The following is a 16,244-nucleotide window of genomic DNA, read 5'->3' on the forward strand; positions in this document are numbered from 1 at the left end:
GGTCGGTGCTTTGCTATTTGTCTTGGACAGACGATGTACAACCTTCACTGTAGTCTTTGGCAGCTCTTGCAAGCGCCTTGAGTAAAACAGTGCCATGGTTGGTAATTGCCAGCCACCTTACTAGTTAGCGCGTTAATAGCTAGCTAAGAGACAAAAAAAGACACAGAACACAATAATTGAATTACAAAAATCACTAACTGAATGGATAAACAGAATTTTCAACAAGAATTATACAAAAACGCTATAGAAATATGATTATATTAATTTACAGAGATAATGATAAAAGGAGCGACTTCGATGCTAGTATGGCTACAATCAAGCTGACAGGAAGCTATGTATCGAGCGACGCTGGGCCAATACCCGGACGACGCTGGGTACTTGTGCGCCACGCTTTGGGACTCCCAACTACGGCCAGTTGTAATACAGCCTGGATTCTAACCAAGGCGTCTGTAGTGACACCTCAAGTACTGAGATACAGTGCCTTACACCACTGCGCCACTCGGGAGCCCCATATATCTGTGCTTATTTTATTTGGGTAATATGGAAAACGCTTCAAATTGGCTTTCCATTTTATCAGACAAAAGCAGACACCATCACGAATCTTTCCGTCGTTGGTATTATAATTGTGTGTGAATACCTGGCAGTAATTGGCTAGATCAGCCAGGATTGGGGAAAAAAACGATGGAAAAACAAGGCGCTATAAGGGGCGGGACATACAAACCAGTCGTGAAAAAAGTTTCAGTTCATCAACATTTCGTTCTATATGTGATTTTTTTTGTCTTCTGAGGAACTTGGAAGCGTTGACAAACTTTGTCACCTTCATATATCTGCTCCAGCTTTTAATTGATAGTCCGACCAGGTCATCTTTACAAGCGTTTAGAAAAGTCGAGAAATATGTCTTATTTTGAGATTCCGGAGATGTTCAAAGCTCTGCTTGAGGATCCCTTCACTATTCCTACCCTTGATTACGACGGTAAGAAGAAGCGAAATAATCGTATTTTTGTGTGTGCAAATTGTCAATAAATTGCATTGTGACTGAATGATCAGGAATAATGTTTTCCCAGCGCTGTAGTAAATGAATCCACGTGCGACAATGTTGCAACTCAAAACATATTTGATACAGTACGTTTGTTTTCAATAAATGTATCTTAACAGTCTCTTCGACTATAAATACAATATTTTGGAGTGATTTCTCACTGCGAATCCTATATATTGCGTAACATCAATAAAATCCTGGTGCCATTTTGACAGTGGTTACTAGAACGACTAGATTAGCCTAGTGTGTAAGGGCGTTGGGCCAGTAACCGAACGGTGGCTATAGGTTTAGAGCATTGGTCCAGTAAAAGACAGATTGCTGGTTCAAATCCCCTAGCCGGCAAGGTGGGACAATCTACCCTGTTCTTGACCAAGGCAGTTAACCAAACCACTGCTCCCCTGGTGTGGATGTCGATTAAGGCAGCACCTGCACCTCTTTGATTCAGAGGAAGTTGCGGAAGTTGTGCAATTGACTTATAGCCTTGTTCACACAGCAGGCCTTAACGCTCAAATTAGTTTTGGACTACTGACTGTTCAAACACCAAATCGGATGTGTGTGTTTTCAAACAGCAGTCGTTTGCTGACATGGCTACATTAGTTGTCATAGTAACGACGTGTGTGTAGGCTAATTGGTGGTGCTTTCTATCACTGAGAAGTTATATAGAAAGCTAAGGTGACAACAATACCTACCATGGACGTTTCCCAGTTGCTTTGAATGTTCAAAAGCATAATTTATTAATTTAAAGCCTCAAAGGATAAGATTATCTAACTTTCAAAATGATTCCTTTTTGGCTAGCCACAGTTGTCAGCTAAATAGCTAACTGTGCGCAGCGCCTCCAAAAATGAATCTATCAGCACTTAATTCATTGCACACAACTCAACTGCCAGGCAGTGCGAGGTGGGATATGTATTTTCCAAAACATGCATCCTGTTTGCAACAAGGCACTAAAGTAATACTGCAAAAAAGAAATGTGGCAAGGCAATTTTACTTTTTGTCAATACAACACATTACTGAGTACCACTCCATATTTTCAAGCATAGTGGTGGCTGCTTCAATTTATGTGTATGCTTGTAGTCGTTAAGGACTGGGGAGTTTTTTAGGATAAAAAATACATGGAACGGAGCTAAATACAGGCTAAATCCTGGAGGGAAAACCTGGTTCAATCTGTTTTTCACCAGACACTTTGAGATTAATTCCCCTTTCAGCTGGACAATGATCGAAAACAGGAGGCCAAATCTACATTGGAGTTGTTTACCAAGAAGACAGGTTATGTTCCTGAGTGGCCGATTTACAGTTTTGAATTAATCTGTTTGAAAATCTATGGCAAGACCTGAAAATGGTTGTCTTGTGATAAATATTTTTACCTGGTGTGGCCACCATCTGCATTAAGTACTGCAGTGCATCTCCTTATGGACTGCCCCAGATTTGCCAGTTCTTGCTGTGAGATGTTACCCACTCTTCCACCAAGGCACCTGCAAGTTCAAACATTTATGGGGGGAATGGCCCTAGCCTTCACCCCCCAATCCAACAGGTCCCAGACGTGCTCAACGGGATTGAGATCTGGGCTCTCCGCTGGCCATAGCAGAACACTGACATTCCTGTCTTGCAGGAAGTCACGCACAGAACGAGCAGTATGGCTGATGGCATTGTCATGCTGGAAGGTCATGTCAGGATGAGCCTGCAGGAAGGGTACCACATAAGGGAGGAGGATGTCTTCCCTGGAACACACAGCGTTAAGGTTACCAGCAATGACAACGAGCTCAGTCCGATGATGCTGTGACACACCGCCCCAGATTATGACGGACCCTCCACCTCCAAATTGATCCCGCTCCAGAGTACAGGCCTCGGTGTAACACTCATCCTTTGACGATAAACGCGAATCCGACCATCACCACTGGTGAGACAAAACTGCGACTTGTCAGTGAAGAGCACTTTTTGCCAGTCCTGTCTGGTCCAGCGGCGGTGGGTTTGTACCCATAGGCGACGTTGTTGCCGGTGATGTCTGGTGAGGACCTGCCTTACAACAGGCTCAGTCCAGCCTCTCTCAGCCTATTGCGGATAGTCTGAGCACTGATGGAGGGATTGTGCGTTCCTGGTGTAACTCGGGCAGTTGTTGTTGCCATCCTGTACCTGTCTCGCAGGTGTGATGTTCGGATGCACCGATCCTGTGCAGGTGCTGTTACATGTGGTCTGCCACTGCGAGGACGATCAGCTGTCCGTCCTGTCTCCTTGTAGCGCTGTCTTAGGCGTCTCACAGTACAGACATGGCAATTTATTGGCCCCATCTGCAGTCCTCATGTCTCCTTGCAGCAGGCTTAAGGCACGTTCACACAGATGAGCAGGGACCCTGGGCATCTTTCTTTTGGTGTTTTTCAGAGTCAGTAGAAAGGCCTCTTTAGTGTCCTACGTTTTCATAACTGACTTTAATTGCCTACCGTCTGTAAGCTGTTAGTGTCTTAACGACCATTCCACAGGTGCATGTTCATTAATTGTTTATGGTTCATTGAACAAGCATGAGAAACAGTGTTTTAAACCCTTTACAATGAAGATCTGTGAAGGAGGATTTTTACAAATTATCTTTGAAAGACAGGGTCCTGAAAACGGGACGTTTCTTTTATTGCTGAGTTTACAAATGTAAATAATCCAGGTGGCCATTTGATTAGTTGAGTTGTTCAGCAGTCTTATGGCTTGGGGGTAGAAGCTGTTAAGGACCCTTTTGGTCCTAGACTTGGCGCTCCGGTAGCCTTTTGGTCCTAGGCTTGCCGTGCGGTAGCAGAGAAAACAGTCTATGACTTGGGTGACTGGAGTCTCTGACAAATTTATGGGCTTTCCTCTGACACGCCTATTATTTAGGTCCTGGATGGCAGGAAGCCTGGCCCCAGTGATGTACTGGGCCGTACGCACCACCCTCTGTAGCACCCTAGTCAGATGCCGAGCAGTTGCAATACCAGGTGGTGATGCAACCGGTCAGGATGCTCTCAATGGTGCATCTGTAGAACTTTTTGAGGATCTGAGGACCATTGCCAAATCTTTTCAGTCTCCTGAGGGGGAAAATGTTTTGTTGTGCCTTCTTGTCTTGGTGTGTTTGGACCATGATAGTTTGTTGATGATATGGACACCAAGGAACTTGAAACTCTCGACCCACTCCACTACAGTCCTGTTGATGTTAATGGGGGCCTGTTTGGCCCCCCTTTTCCTGTAGTCCACAATTAGCTCCTTTGTCTTGCTCACATTGAGGGAGAGGTTGTTGTGCTGGCACCACACTGCCAGTTCTCTGACCTCCTCACTATAGGCTGTCTCATCATTGTCTGTGATCAGGCCTACCACTGTTGTGTCGTCAGCAAACTTAATGATGGTGTTGAAGTCGTGTTTGGCCACGCAGTCGTGGGTGAACGGGGAGTACAGGAGGGGACTAAGTACACACCCCTGAGGGGCCCCAGTGATAAGGATCAGTGTGGCAGACGCATTGTTGCCTACCCTTACCACCTGGGGGCGGCCCATCAGGAAGTCCAGGATCCAGTTGCAGAGGGAGGTGTTTAGTTTAGTCCAAGGGTCCTTAGCTTAGTGATGAGCTTCATGGGTACTATGGTGTTGAACGCCGAGCTGTTATCAATGAACAGCATTCTCACGTAGGTTTTCCTTTTGTCCAGGTGGGAAAGGGCTGTGTGGAGTGCAATAAAGATTGCATCATCTGTGGAGCTGTTGGGGTGGAATGCGAATTGGAGTGGGTCTAGGGTTTCTGGGAGGATGCTGTTGATGTGGTCCATGATCAGCCTTTCAAAGCATTTCATGGCTTTCCTACGTGAGTGCTCCGAGGGCGGTAATCATTTAGGCAGGTTAACTTCGCTTCCTTAGGCACAGGGACTATGGTGGTCTGCTTGAAACATGTAGGTTTTACAGACTCAGTCAGGGAGAGGTTGAAAATATCAGTGAAGACACTTGCCAGTTGGTCTGCGTATGCTTTGAGTACATGTCCAGGTAATCCATCTGGCCCCGCAGCTTTGTGAATGTTGACCTGTGTTTAAAGGTCTTGCTGACATCGGCTACCGAGAGCGTTATCACACAGTCATCCAGAATAGCTGGTGCTCTCGTGCATGCTTCAGGGTTGCTTGCCTTGAAATGAGCATAAAAGGAATTTAGCTTGTCTGGTAGGCTGGCGTCACTGGGCAGCTCGCGTCTGGGTTGCCCTTGAATAGTTTTCAAGCCCTGCCACATCCGACGAGCGTCAGAGCCGGTGTAGATCTTAGTCCTGTATTGACTCGTGCCTGTTTGATGGTTCGTCGGAGGGCATAGCGGGATTTCTTATAAGCTTCCGGGTTAGAGTCCCGCTCCTTGAAAGCGGCAGCTCTAGCCTTTAGCTCGATGTGGATGTTGCTTGTAATCCATGGCTTCTGGTTGGGTTATGTACGTACGGTCACTGTGGGGGTGACATCGTTGATACGCTTATTGATGAAGCCGATGACTGAGGTGGTATACTCCTCAGTGCCTTTGGATGAATCAATGCTGTCGTAGGAATCCTGGAACATATTCCTGTCTGTGCTAGCAAAACATTGAGCACTGATTCAACATTCCTGTAGCCTAACATCTGCATCATCTGACCACTTCCGTATTGATCTAGTCACTGGTACTTCCTGCTTTAGGTTTTGCTTGTAAGCAGGATTCAGGAGGATAGAATTATGGTCAGATTTGCCAAATGGAAGGCGGGGGAGAGCTTTGTATGCATCTCTGTGTGTGGAGTAAAGGTGGTCTAGAGTTTTTTTGTCTTTTTCCCTCTGGTTGCACATGTAACATGCTGGTAAAAATGTGGTAAAACTGATTTAAGTTTCCCTGCATTAAAGTCCCCGGCTACCAGGAGCGCTGCTTCTGGATGAGCATTTTCTGGTTTGCTTATGGCCTTATAGAGTTAGTTGAGTGCGGTCTTAGTGGAGGTAAATAGACGGCTACGAAAAATATAGATGAGAACTCTCTAGGTAGATAGTGTGGTCTACAGCTTATCATGAGGTATTCTACCTCAGGCGAGCAATACCTTGAGACTTCTTTAATATTAGACATTGCGCACCAGCTGTTATTTACAAAAAGACACACACCCCCACCCCTCGTCTTACCAGACGTAGCTTCTCTGTTCTGCCGGTGCAAGGAAAATCCCGCCAGCTCTATATTAGCCGTGTCGTCATTCAGCCATGACTCGGTGAAACATAAGATATTACAGTTCTTAATGCTCCGTTGGTAGGATAATCATTAATCGTAGGTCATAAATGTTATTTTCCATGTTAGCATGTTAGCAAATAGGGAGGATGGCAGTGGGAGTTTACTCGCTTGCCTATGGATTCTCAGAAGGCAGCCTGATCTGCGTCCTCTTTTCCTCCGTCTTTTCATCATGCAAATGACGTGGATTTGAGCCTGTTCCCGGGAGAGCAGTATATCCTTCCAGTTCGTGGTGAGTAATCACTGATGTCCAGAAGTTATTTTCAGTCATAGGAGATGGTAGCAGCAACATTATGTACAAAATAAGTTACAACGCAAAAAAACTAACAAAATAGCACAATTGGCTAGGAGCATGTAAAACGTCAGCCGTCCTCTCCGGCGTCATTTTATACTGTATATTAGGACTATTAACAGCTTTTCAATCATTTGTGAAGCATCTATGAAGGCCTTGTAAAGGATTTATGAAGGTGTCATAAAGACATAGCAGTGGACAGCATCTCTGTTTTCTCTTCTTGTGCAGTTGTGTGGATGCTGGACTAGTTCTGTGTCAGAGGAGGCTGGTGGGAAGAGCTATGCTATACTGACAGTACAGCTAACTCTACTCTTAAAAACAACTACAATACATGAATGCTGTCCTTGCCTTTGCTTGATCAGTTTGAAAATAAATGTTTGACAACTCGCAATTTAGAATAATGTTTTTAGTAAGGGCTTGTGCATTTGGTTTTCATGGTGTATATCAGTGGAGACTGCTGAGGGGAGGAAGGCTCATAATGAAAATTGTACATGTTTTACTTAACCTGTATTTAGCGAGGCAAGTCAGTTGCAGAACAATTTAAAAAATAAAGAAAATTAAAATATAGGATAAAACACACATCAGGACAAGACACCAACGCTACATAAAGAGAGACCTAAGACAACAACATAGCAACACAGCAATGTAGCAACACAACATGATATCAACAAACATGGCAACAACATGGTAGTATCACATGGCAAGAGAACAAAACATGGAAAAAATATTATTGGGCATAATAATGCCTGGAATTGAGTATAATGGAATAAATGGAATGGTTTCAAACACATTAAAACCATGTGTTTGATGCCATTCCATTTGCTCCATTCTGGCCATTATTATGAGTCATCCTCCCCACAGCAGCCTCCACTGGTGTATATGCCTATTATTATTTTTATTTAACCTTTATTTAACTAGGCAAGTCAGTTAAGAACAAATTTACTATGATGGGCCTACATCGGCCAAACCCGGACGATGCTGGGCCAATTGTGCGCAGCCGTCTGGACTAGCCCATGTCTGAATATATGTTGGCTGTTTAGTGTCTAAATAAGTGTAGTGTGTGTATAGTAAAGTATCATGCTTAATGTGAGTGACTGGCACAATATCGTACGGAGATATGTCCATAAATACAGTGTCTGAAAAAAATGTGTCACGGTAAAATGCCAGTAAAATAGCGACACATGTCTCAAATCGCATAGCTCCGCACCTCCCCCTGGCAATGCAGCAGAGCAGACCGGTCCTTCACTTGTACTCAATTTGAATAGTAGGCGATCACTGCGCAGTCTTCATTGGTTCTCCGTGGGTTTTTTTTTTAGCTACGATGATGGCACGTGTTGCCATGTGAGAACGAAGCGAATGAACCAGGGCTCGGTTTCCTTTTATTTTAGGCTTTAAATGATTTTGGGAAACCGGGCAATTTGTGACTCACAATTTCTATGTTATATGGCATAGGCTAGACAATAAAACAAATGTTATTTTCTCACAAAGGAGCCTATAGATTATTGTTTGATGCCCATAATAGCTGGTCAAATAAATAGGCCTAAAAACACATTTGTTCCTAAAGAAATTGGGGCAATTGTCAAAGTACATTTTGACACTGCATGCCTAAGGTACTGTCACTACACACCAACTGTACCAACATTTGCTTTCCTAAGTCTAAAGTATGCATATATATATATATCATTGAGGTTGTTCCACCCTCCCAACACGTTTTCCTCTAATTTATGCAGAGTTACAACAGATATATAATTCGGTCAACCAATGGTATATCACACCTTGCCTACGTTGCTCCGAGAATGTTAATATTCATAATGGTAGAGAAGAAAAACACCAATCAGAACAGGGCTATTGTATATTTTCTACGCAAGAGGTGTGGTTTCTGTTGACCAACAAAACGTTTTTTGTTGCGTTATTTGTAGAGTCAGTTCATACTCTGAAGAGGTAGTCTAATGTCGTGTTGTTCGCTGTTACATTGTAACATTTAGCCAAATTGCAGTTTCACTAACGGATACTTTTGTTTTACGGAGAGGATATTCTGTTACATTCGCCTATGCTTCATTGTTGAAGGAGCCTATCTTTAAAATTTGTTTTTGCGTAATTGCCGTAAAAAATGTCAGAAGAGCCGATCACCACCACACTGGAAACCTTCATGGGGTCACCGGGTGCTTTTCCCGTGGTATTGAAGAAAATAATGGAAATGCCCCCACCGAATTTACTCGAGGGCGACGATGGTAAGTCTACTCTAGATGCTTCTCTGTGTGGGGTTTGAATGCATCGTTTGTTCTAGGAAAATAACTGAGAAGAGGCCGAATTGTGCCGGAGAAAGCCGAATGCGAATACAACGTATGCAATGCAGGAAATTGGTACACAGAATCACACCCTTTCTGTCTGTTGTTTTTATAGTGTTATTATCTATAAGAATTCAGCTATCCCGTCATCTGAATTTAAAGCTACACTTAAATTCTGGGGTTCGCAGACAGCACACCATTTTTAATGTCAAGTACAGTGAAATGCCTTTCTTGCAAGCGCCAACAACAATGGAGTAAGCAATATCAATGTAGCACTAAAAATAGCATAAGGCTAGTTGACAGTAAACTCCTCTCTAAACCTCATCACAACTCCGTAACTTTACTGGAACCACTATTAGTAGGTCACATTTTTCTGTCTCCTAGTGTCAAGGTCCACTTTTCTACCAAATTCTGATGTAGTATTTCATCATATCTCCTCCATTGTTTGAAACATGAAGCCTGCATGATCAAACTTGTGGGCTAGATTGTCACATGGACCACTTTTTATTTATTTATGCATGTGTGTGTGTGTCCTGAGTGTTTTATCCACAGCCATTTACAATCTACTGAATGACCATGTCAAATAAACCCTTTTCCAATGATTGTCTTCTCCATTTGTTTTATCTACCCTGCCATAACTCATAAAATTAACCATTGCTTTTCTGTTTTACTGCCACAGACAATGACAAGGAGAAGCTGCTTATGGGGGACAATGTGGACCTTGAAGGAGGGAGTGGGATGGGTCCGTCGGCCGCCCTGACCCCTGCCATCTGGGATAAGACTATCCCGTACAATGGGGAGACCTTCCACCTGGAGTACATGGACCTGGAGGAGTTCCTCATGGAGAACGGCATCTCCACCTCACCCTCATCCCTGGACGATGCTCTCAACATGGAGAATGCAGGGAAGACAGAGATGCCCACCACCATGGCAGCCAAGCCCAAGAGAGCCCCAGCCGCCCCCATTTCCCTGCTGCCCATCCTGGAGTTGGATCAGTGTGAGGAAGAAGGGGTCACCATCACCCTCAACAGTATTGATATCGCAGATGAGACAGGTAGGCCGACATCTGTGAGACCTTTAGGGCCTTATACATTTAAATATTAGTTTGTTAGTGTTGTTACACTGGTAGTTACATGGTATAATGTGTAAGTAATACAAAAAGTGAGAAAAAAATGCATTAAAGATCAAAGTAAACCAAGTAAGTTGTTCTCGGTTCTGCTATAGACAGTCAGATAATCTGAGCACCAAGGACACACGACACATGTACAGGGAAACACTGTCGCTGCCGTAGATGGTAGAGAAAATAGATCGTAGCTATGCTGACCAACAGATGTGGGCTGGGCTCCGTGGAGGCCATCCTTATCAAATGTAGAAGTCTTTAACTTGATGTCTGCCAATTTGAGTCACTGGATTTATTCTAATCTACTCCAGTTCAGGATATAAACAGGATATAGCCAAATATATGGTTCTGGAACAGGACTTACATTACTTGCAGTCTCACATAAAATAATGCCTCATTTACACCAGGAGCATTTATTTACCAACCCGTAAAACTGATAGTAGCATTTTCACATTAACCCAAACAGTATACTTGAACCCTAATGCTTGGTCACCTGTGTCTCCCCACAGAGGTTGTGACAGACAAGGACAGGCTGACCCCTGAACCCACCGACCCAGAGGAGATTGAGGTGGACGTGAACTTTGACCCAGATCCTACCGACCTGGTCCTGTCCAGTGTTCCTGGAGGAGCGCTGTTCAACCCACGCAAACACAAGTTCTCAGAGGAGGAACTCAAACCTCAACCGATGATCAAGAAGGCCAAGAAGGTGTATGTACCTGAGGATTCTAAGGTAAATCAGAGACATGGAGGCTGGAAATGTGGGTTTGGTATGTAGGTAGGTGTACACAGCTTTTTCTAATTCCAAGAAGAGGAATTGTTTATAAACATTTTGTATTACAGTACCATCAGTTAGTTCATAGAGCATTCAGCCATTTTGAAGGTCTCTTTAAATTACTTATCACCAGTGAGGGAAAACAAGAGTTTGCTTTTCAAGGACGCTTTCAATAACTTAGCAGCGACATTGAATTGAAAGCATGCTCTCAGCATCAAGATCGCTTTCAATAAAAACCTTGTTCTCTTTCTCCTGGTACTCTCTGCTCTTTCTCCCTCTACACCTCTATCTCCTCACCAGGATGAAAAGTACTGGCAGAGGAGGAAGAAGAACAATGTGGCGGCGAAGCGTTCGCGGGACGCGCGGCGACTCAAGGAGAACCAGATCACAGTGCGGGCGGCATTCCTGGAGCGCGAGAACACGGCGCTACGACAGGAAGTGGGCGAGCTACGGAAGGACTTTGCCCGCAGCAAGAATGTCGTGGCCCAATACGCGGCCAAATTCGGAGAGCTGTAAGGGACCAAACACAGACAACTGCTGGCCGGTGCACACAGATTGCATCAGCCAGTCACTTCATTTTGGTCAGGTCACTAAGTAGTAACATCCTTAGTTTATTGTGGTCAGGAATCAGTTGTGAATACCCACTGTTGCGCTTCATGTGATAATGAAACGTTAACCCTCCCCTCTTCACCTCATGTTAACTCCTCTTCCTCTCCTGGTAAATCATTTACTTTTTCTCTTTTCTTTCAAGTGCACCGCTGGAAGACAAGTAGGCTACTAGTGATTTTATTTGTGGCGAAACAGTGAATAAATGAGTCGAATGGATTGATGGATCAGATGATGATGAAGAAGAACAGGAGGAGGAGGAATGTGGAAGACCCCTGCTTATTGTTTTTAAAACTTGTGTGAGTAGATTTTCATATTTAAGTGCTTATTTCAATGCACTACAATGAGTGTATTTTTTGGTCATGTTTTGTACACCATTGGCCAGTAAAAAGATAATTGTGTTCATATTTTGAGGGATTGAAATTGGTGGGGTGAGGGTGGGTGATATTTTACTTAGTAAACTGAAAAGGATTTTTATCTTTTAGGGTTTTAGTCTAAACAAGCATGGCTTATACTTTTACTGTGAACTTTGGTCTCAATGGGACTTCCCCTGCAAAAGAAAAACAGCTAAATAAAATGCATAAATAACCTTCAAATACAATAACTCAAGTTAATCAGGGGACTATTACTGCTTGGTATTAGTTTTCAAACCATGTTAGGAAGACCTTCAATACAAATCTCTTCCTGTACAATTACATGTTAAAACTTGCTCCAAACTGTATATAATGATTTGTAATATTTCAAAGTCTCTCTGTCTTCAGTCTATTGTCCACTGCTCTTGGATCCTTGTCATTTCAAGGAAATTGATTCACTCTTCAGGTTCTGTGTTTTGTGGTTTTTATTAAGAAATGCTTCGAAAGTGGTGTACAGTATAGAACCCACGAAAAAATGTAAATAGTAGCAGAGCTATATTTTCCAGACTTTTTCCTTAGTTCGAAGTATAACTCGATACAAAAATATTATAAACCAGTTGACTTACAGTATCTATGACATAACTGTGCAATTTCTGAGTTTTCTGCAGTTAGAGTATGTGTTCAACCAAAAGTAAAACTCCAACCTTGCTCCTGTTTACTACTTTGGAATGCTTGGAAAGCAGTTTATCCAACTTCTCTGGGACCTTGATCTTCTACAGACATACAGATATGGACAGTTACCACACTCAATGTAAAAAGGTGAAATGTTATTGTGCTTGTGCTCCATCTGCAATGGGTAGAATACATTTTAGTTACCTCATATGAAACCGGTAAACAGGCTACACCTGAAATTTGGTTAAGTTTGTGTATGTTGACGGTTTTTAAAATAGCTTTTGATAAATGTTACTGTTTTTGAAATTCCTTTTGGTAAAGCCAGGTTTCTCAACTCATCGATGTGGTTTGAACTGGGCCTCACAGTTTCAACAAGGACCTCCAAGTGTCTTCAGCCGACTCATTGCGATGCCCATTGTCTGTTTACATGACCATATCAGACCCCAAAACTCAAGTCTCTTTTCAGGGTTTCTGTCTCCTGGGTTTTGCCCTTTGGCCTGTGTGTTTCCGTGTTACCAAGCCCGCTTGTCACGTTCCTAATACCTGCTGATGTAATAAGAGGAAAATAGGTGAATACAGTGCTTCCAGCTCATGTTTGGGAAATTCTTTGAAGATTTACCTTTTGGAAAGTAGTCTGGATTTTATTTTTGTAAAGATATTTGATAGTTTGTTTTGTGTGTGTTAACAGATGAGAACCTCATTCAAATTGAAAGATTCATTTATTGGTTGTTTGCTAAATCTGGACAAGATAAGACAACCCTTTGTGTGTTAGAGGTCTTCCAGTCTTTAGACTTCTCTAGGGTCAGTTTCCAACTAAAGTCATTATTACCCTGGCTTAAATAACCAGTATTTTCTGCTCTTCTATATGAATTCCGTTGGCTGTTATAATCCACTATAGCTCTAGATCAGTGCTCAAAGCTGATATCTGCACAAAATGATGTGTAGCATCATTAGGGCTTTCATTAATAATGTAGGAAAGCGTTCAAGATTTTGATTTGGAAAAGTTGGTAGACGATGTAAGTTTTATAAAACATAAGATAATATCTTGATTTCCATAAACCAGTAAACAATGTCAGTAAAACACTGACTTGATTGGGTTACCGCTAAACATTAGCACACTTCCTGACATGTTCAATATTTTTTGGGGAAAAAAGTGTGCTACAACATTTTAAGAAAATGTGCACATATGTTATACAACTGGTGCAGGGAAAATTTTTAGAACTGTTGGAGAATGATCTAATCTTTTTTTTTTTTAACGTTGTATACACATTTTGTGGCATTTTATGTGTGGATAACGTATGCCCTGTATATGAATAAAGCATTGTTGAAAACTGAGCGCACAGTGAAGGTGTTGTTTTGTGGCTAAATTACATGTCTGTGTTTTTAAGTGTAATATGACACCCTGTCTCGCTGCAGTACTATCTACTTTCATGAGGCACTGGGTAAAAGCTGACAGACATGAGTCTTTAGAAGAAACCAGCCAGACAAAGGAACACACCATGAATAGCCTTTCAGGACAGAGTTTATCCATTGGCTCTTTTTTGGCATTTTACTTGGCCTTAAAAGAAACTTCTGTCCGTGCCAGGTGTTGTGTAACGCATTCAGTCACTGTTGTATAAGCCTCTGAAATGATGCCATCTGTTGGGGGAGATAGGTAGGAAGAAATTATGAGGAACTGGCCAAGACCAGCAAGTAATAGGGCTTGATTGAAATTTCAGCCGACTGTCGACTGACAGATCTAAAAACGAACCTTGCATCATAAATAACTACTCATTACTTATTGTAGGTCAAGTCAGTCAGTCATAATTGACCCATGAAACATGACGCTTTACCTGGTTGAATCCATGTTATTTCCACACCAAAAAAATCATTGTGACGTTGAATCAACATGGCAAACTGATTGGACTTGCAAAAAGTCAACATTAGGGCATTTTACTGGGCTTAAACGAAACCTCTGGCCATGCCAGGTGTTGTAACACATTCAGTCACTGTTGTATAAGTCTCTCTGAGACTGGGAGAAACCACGAAACGCTGAATTTAACTCAACCAAAGGTTTAAATCTAAACTAGATGTTGAACTGACATCTGCCCAGTGGGTAGTCCATGAGGTTATGCGATGGGACCAACCATAGAGTTAGTTAGAGGACTCATCTTTATATTTGTCTCATTATGGTGTCTGACAGCATAGGCAGGACTATAGAGGAGTCATAAATAACTGCATATGTGGAGTGTTTCTGAAAGTGGTGTTGCAAAATAATTGGGAGGAACAACATACGTGGGTGTATGGAAACATAATAGCTAATTGGACAGATTGGTTGATACTCGAGTCTGTTTTGTTACTTCCTCATAGCATTTTAGCTAAGCCTAACTCTTCTCCTAACCTCCCACGTTAATAATCCTAACCAGTTTAGCTAAAATGCTACAAGAAAACAGCAAGCAGCCCCAAAGTCCCTCACAAACTTCTACAGATGCACCATTGAGAGCATACTGTCGGGCTGTATTGCACCGTCCACAACTTCAGGGCTCTCCAGAGGGTGGTGTGGTCAGCCCAAAACACCATCGGGGGCACACTGCCTGCCCTCCAGGACATCAACAGCACCCGGTGTCAGAAGAAGGCCAAGAAGATCATCAAGAACCTCAGCCACCCGAGCCACGGCCTGTTAACCCCACTACCATCTAGAAGGCGGAGACGGTACAGGTGCATCAAAGCTGGGAACGAGAGACTGATACCCAGCTTCTATCCCTAGGCCATCAAACTGTTCAACAGCCACTGCTAGACGGCCTCCACCCAGTACTCTGCCCCTCATTCACCAGCCGGCTACCACTGGGTACTCTACCCTGCAGGTAGCATATACATTTGCATACAGTCCTTCTCTTGTTAATAGCCTTGTTGCTCTACTTGTACTCTCAGTTATAGTATTGTGTACATTGGACTGGATTATGACTCTGTTTCTCCTGTTACAGAACCACTACCATTCCACTACTATTCCACTATCTCTCACACTTTGCATCCCATGTTCATCTTCTACTGTGATTGAATAAAGTTCCGGGGTGTATTAACTCTTGGACTGCTTTATGCCCCTCTAACCGGGGGCGGTGTCAGTTAGTCACAAACCAGTAAAATACTTAAAGCCGGGTCGCTCTCTTTCACATTTTGGATTATTGTGTGCTTGTGGACATTTACTGCATTGATTGATAGGAACTGGGAACATGAGCATTTCGCTGCACCCGCTAAACTGTGTACGCAACAAATACAATTTTATTTGTCTTGCGTTGCAACCAATCTGCCCAATTTGCTGTTGTTTCCATATGTTGACCCTCCCTCTTATTTCGCAATGCCCACTTTTAGACACATAGTGCTTTTATTTTTTTACCCCTTTTTTATGATATCCAAATTGGTAGTTACAGTTTTGTCCCATCGCTGCAACTCCTGTACGGAGTCAGGAGAGGCGAAGGTTGAGAGCCATGCGACCTCCAAAACACGACCCCGCCAAGCCGCACTGCTTCTTGACACACTGCTTGCTTAACCCAGAAGCCAGCCACACCAACATGTCAGAGGAAACATCCTACAGTTGACGTCCTCGTCAGCGTGCATGTGCCCGGCTGCCACAAGGAGGTGCTAGAGCGCGATGGGACAAGGACATCTCAGCCGGCCAAACCCTCCCTAACCCAGACGACGCTGGGCCAATTGTATGCCACCTAATGGGTCTCCAGGTCGCGGCCAGCTGTGACACAGACTGGGATCGAACCCCGATCTGTAGTGACGCCTCTAGACCGCTGCTCCACTCAGGAGGCCACATGGTGCTTTTAAGTTAACTGTGAACTTGTAGAAAAAAGTTCAAATCATGACGTCAGTCATCTTCAGGTCAGAATGTTAGAGCTCTAGAAATAGGCCCAAATT

At 43.2% G+C, this 16,244-nt stretch overlaps 1 protein-coding gene across 2 annotated transcripts; it reads left to right on the forward strand.

Annotated features, from left to right (window-relative positions):
• Positions 1 to 417: 417 nt before the first annotated feature.
• Positions 418 to 13,679, forward strand: LOC139381060 (thyrotroph embryonic factor-like). 2 transcript variants are annotated; one of them, XM_071124269.1, is made up of 5 exons: positions 418 to 973; positions 9,501 to 9,875; positions 10,451 to 10,671; positions 11,014 to 11,225; positions 11,465 to 13,679. In XM_071124269.1, exons 1-5 carry the CDS (start codon positions 895 to 897, stop codon positions 11,484 to 11,486), a joined length of 909 nt encoding a protein of 302 aa, XP_070980370.1. In that variant the 5' UTR covers positions 418 to 894; the 3' UTR covers positions 11,487 to 13,679. The 2 variants fall into 2 exon arrangements, with proteins under 2 accessions (XP_070980370.1, XP_070980368.1); XM_071124267.1 differs by lacking the exon at positions 418 to 973 and adding an exon at positions 8,408 to 8,764.
• Positions 13,680 to 16,244: the final 2,565 nt, after the last annotated feature.

Source organism: Oncorhynchus clarkii, chromosome 23 (genome assembly GCF_045791955.1).
Source record: "Oncorhynchus clarkii lewisi isolate Uvic-CL-2024 chromosome 23, UVic_Ocla_1.0, whole genome shotgun sequence".
Lineage (NCBI taxonomy): Eukaryota > Metazoa > Chordata > Actinopteri > Salmoniformes > Salmonidae > Oncorhynchus > Oncorhynchus clarkii.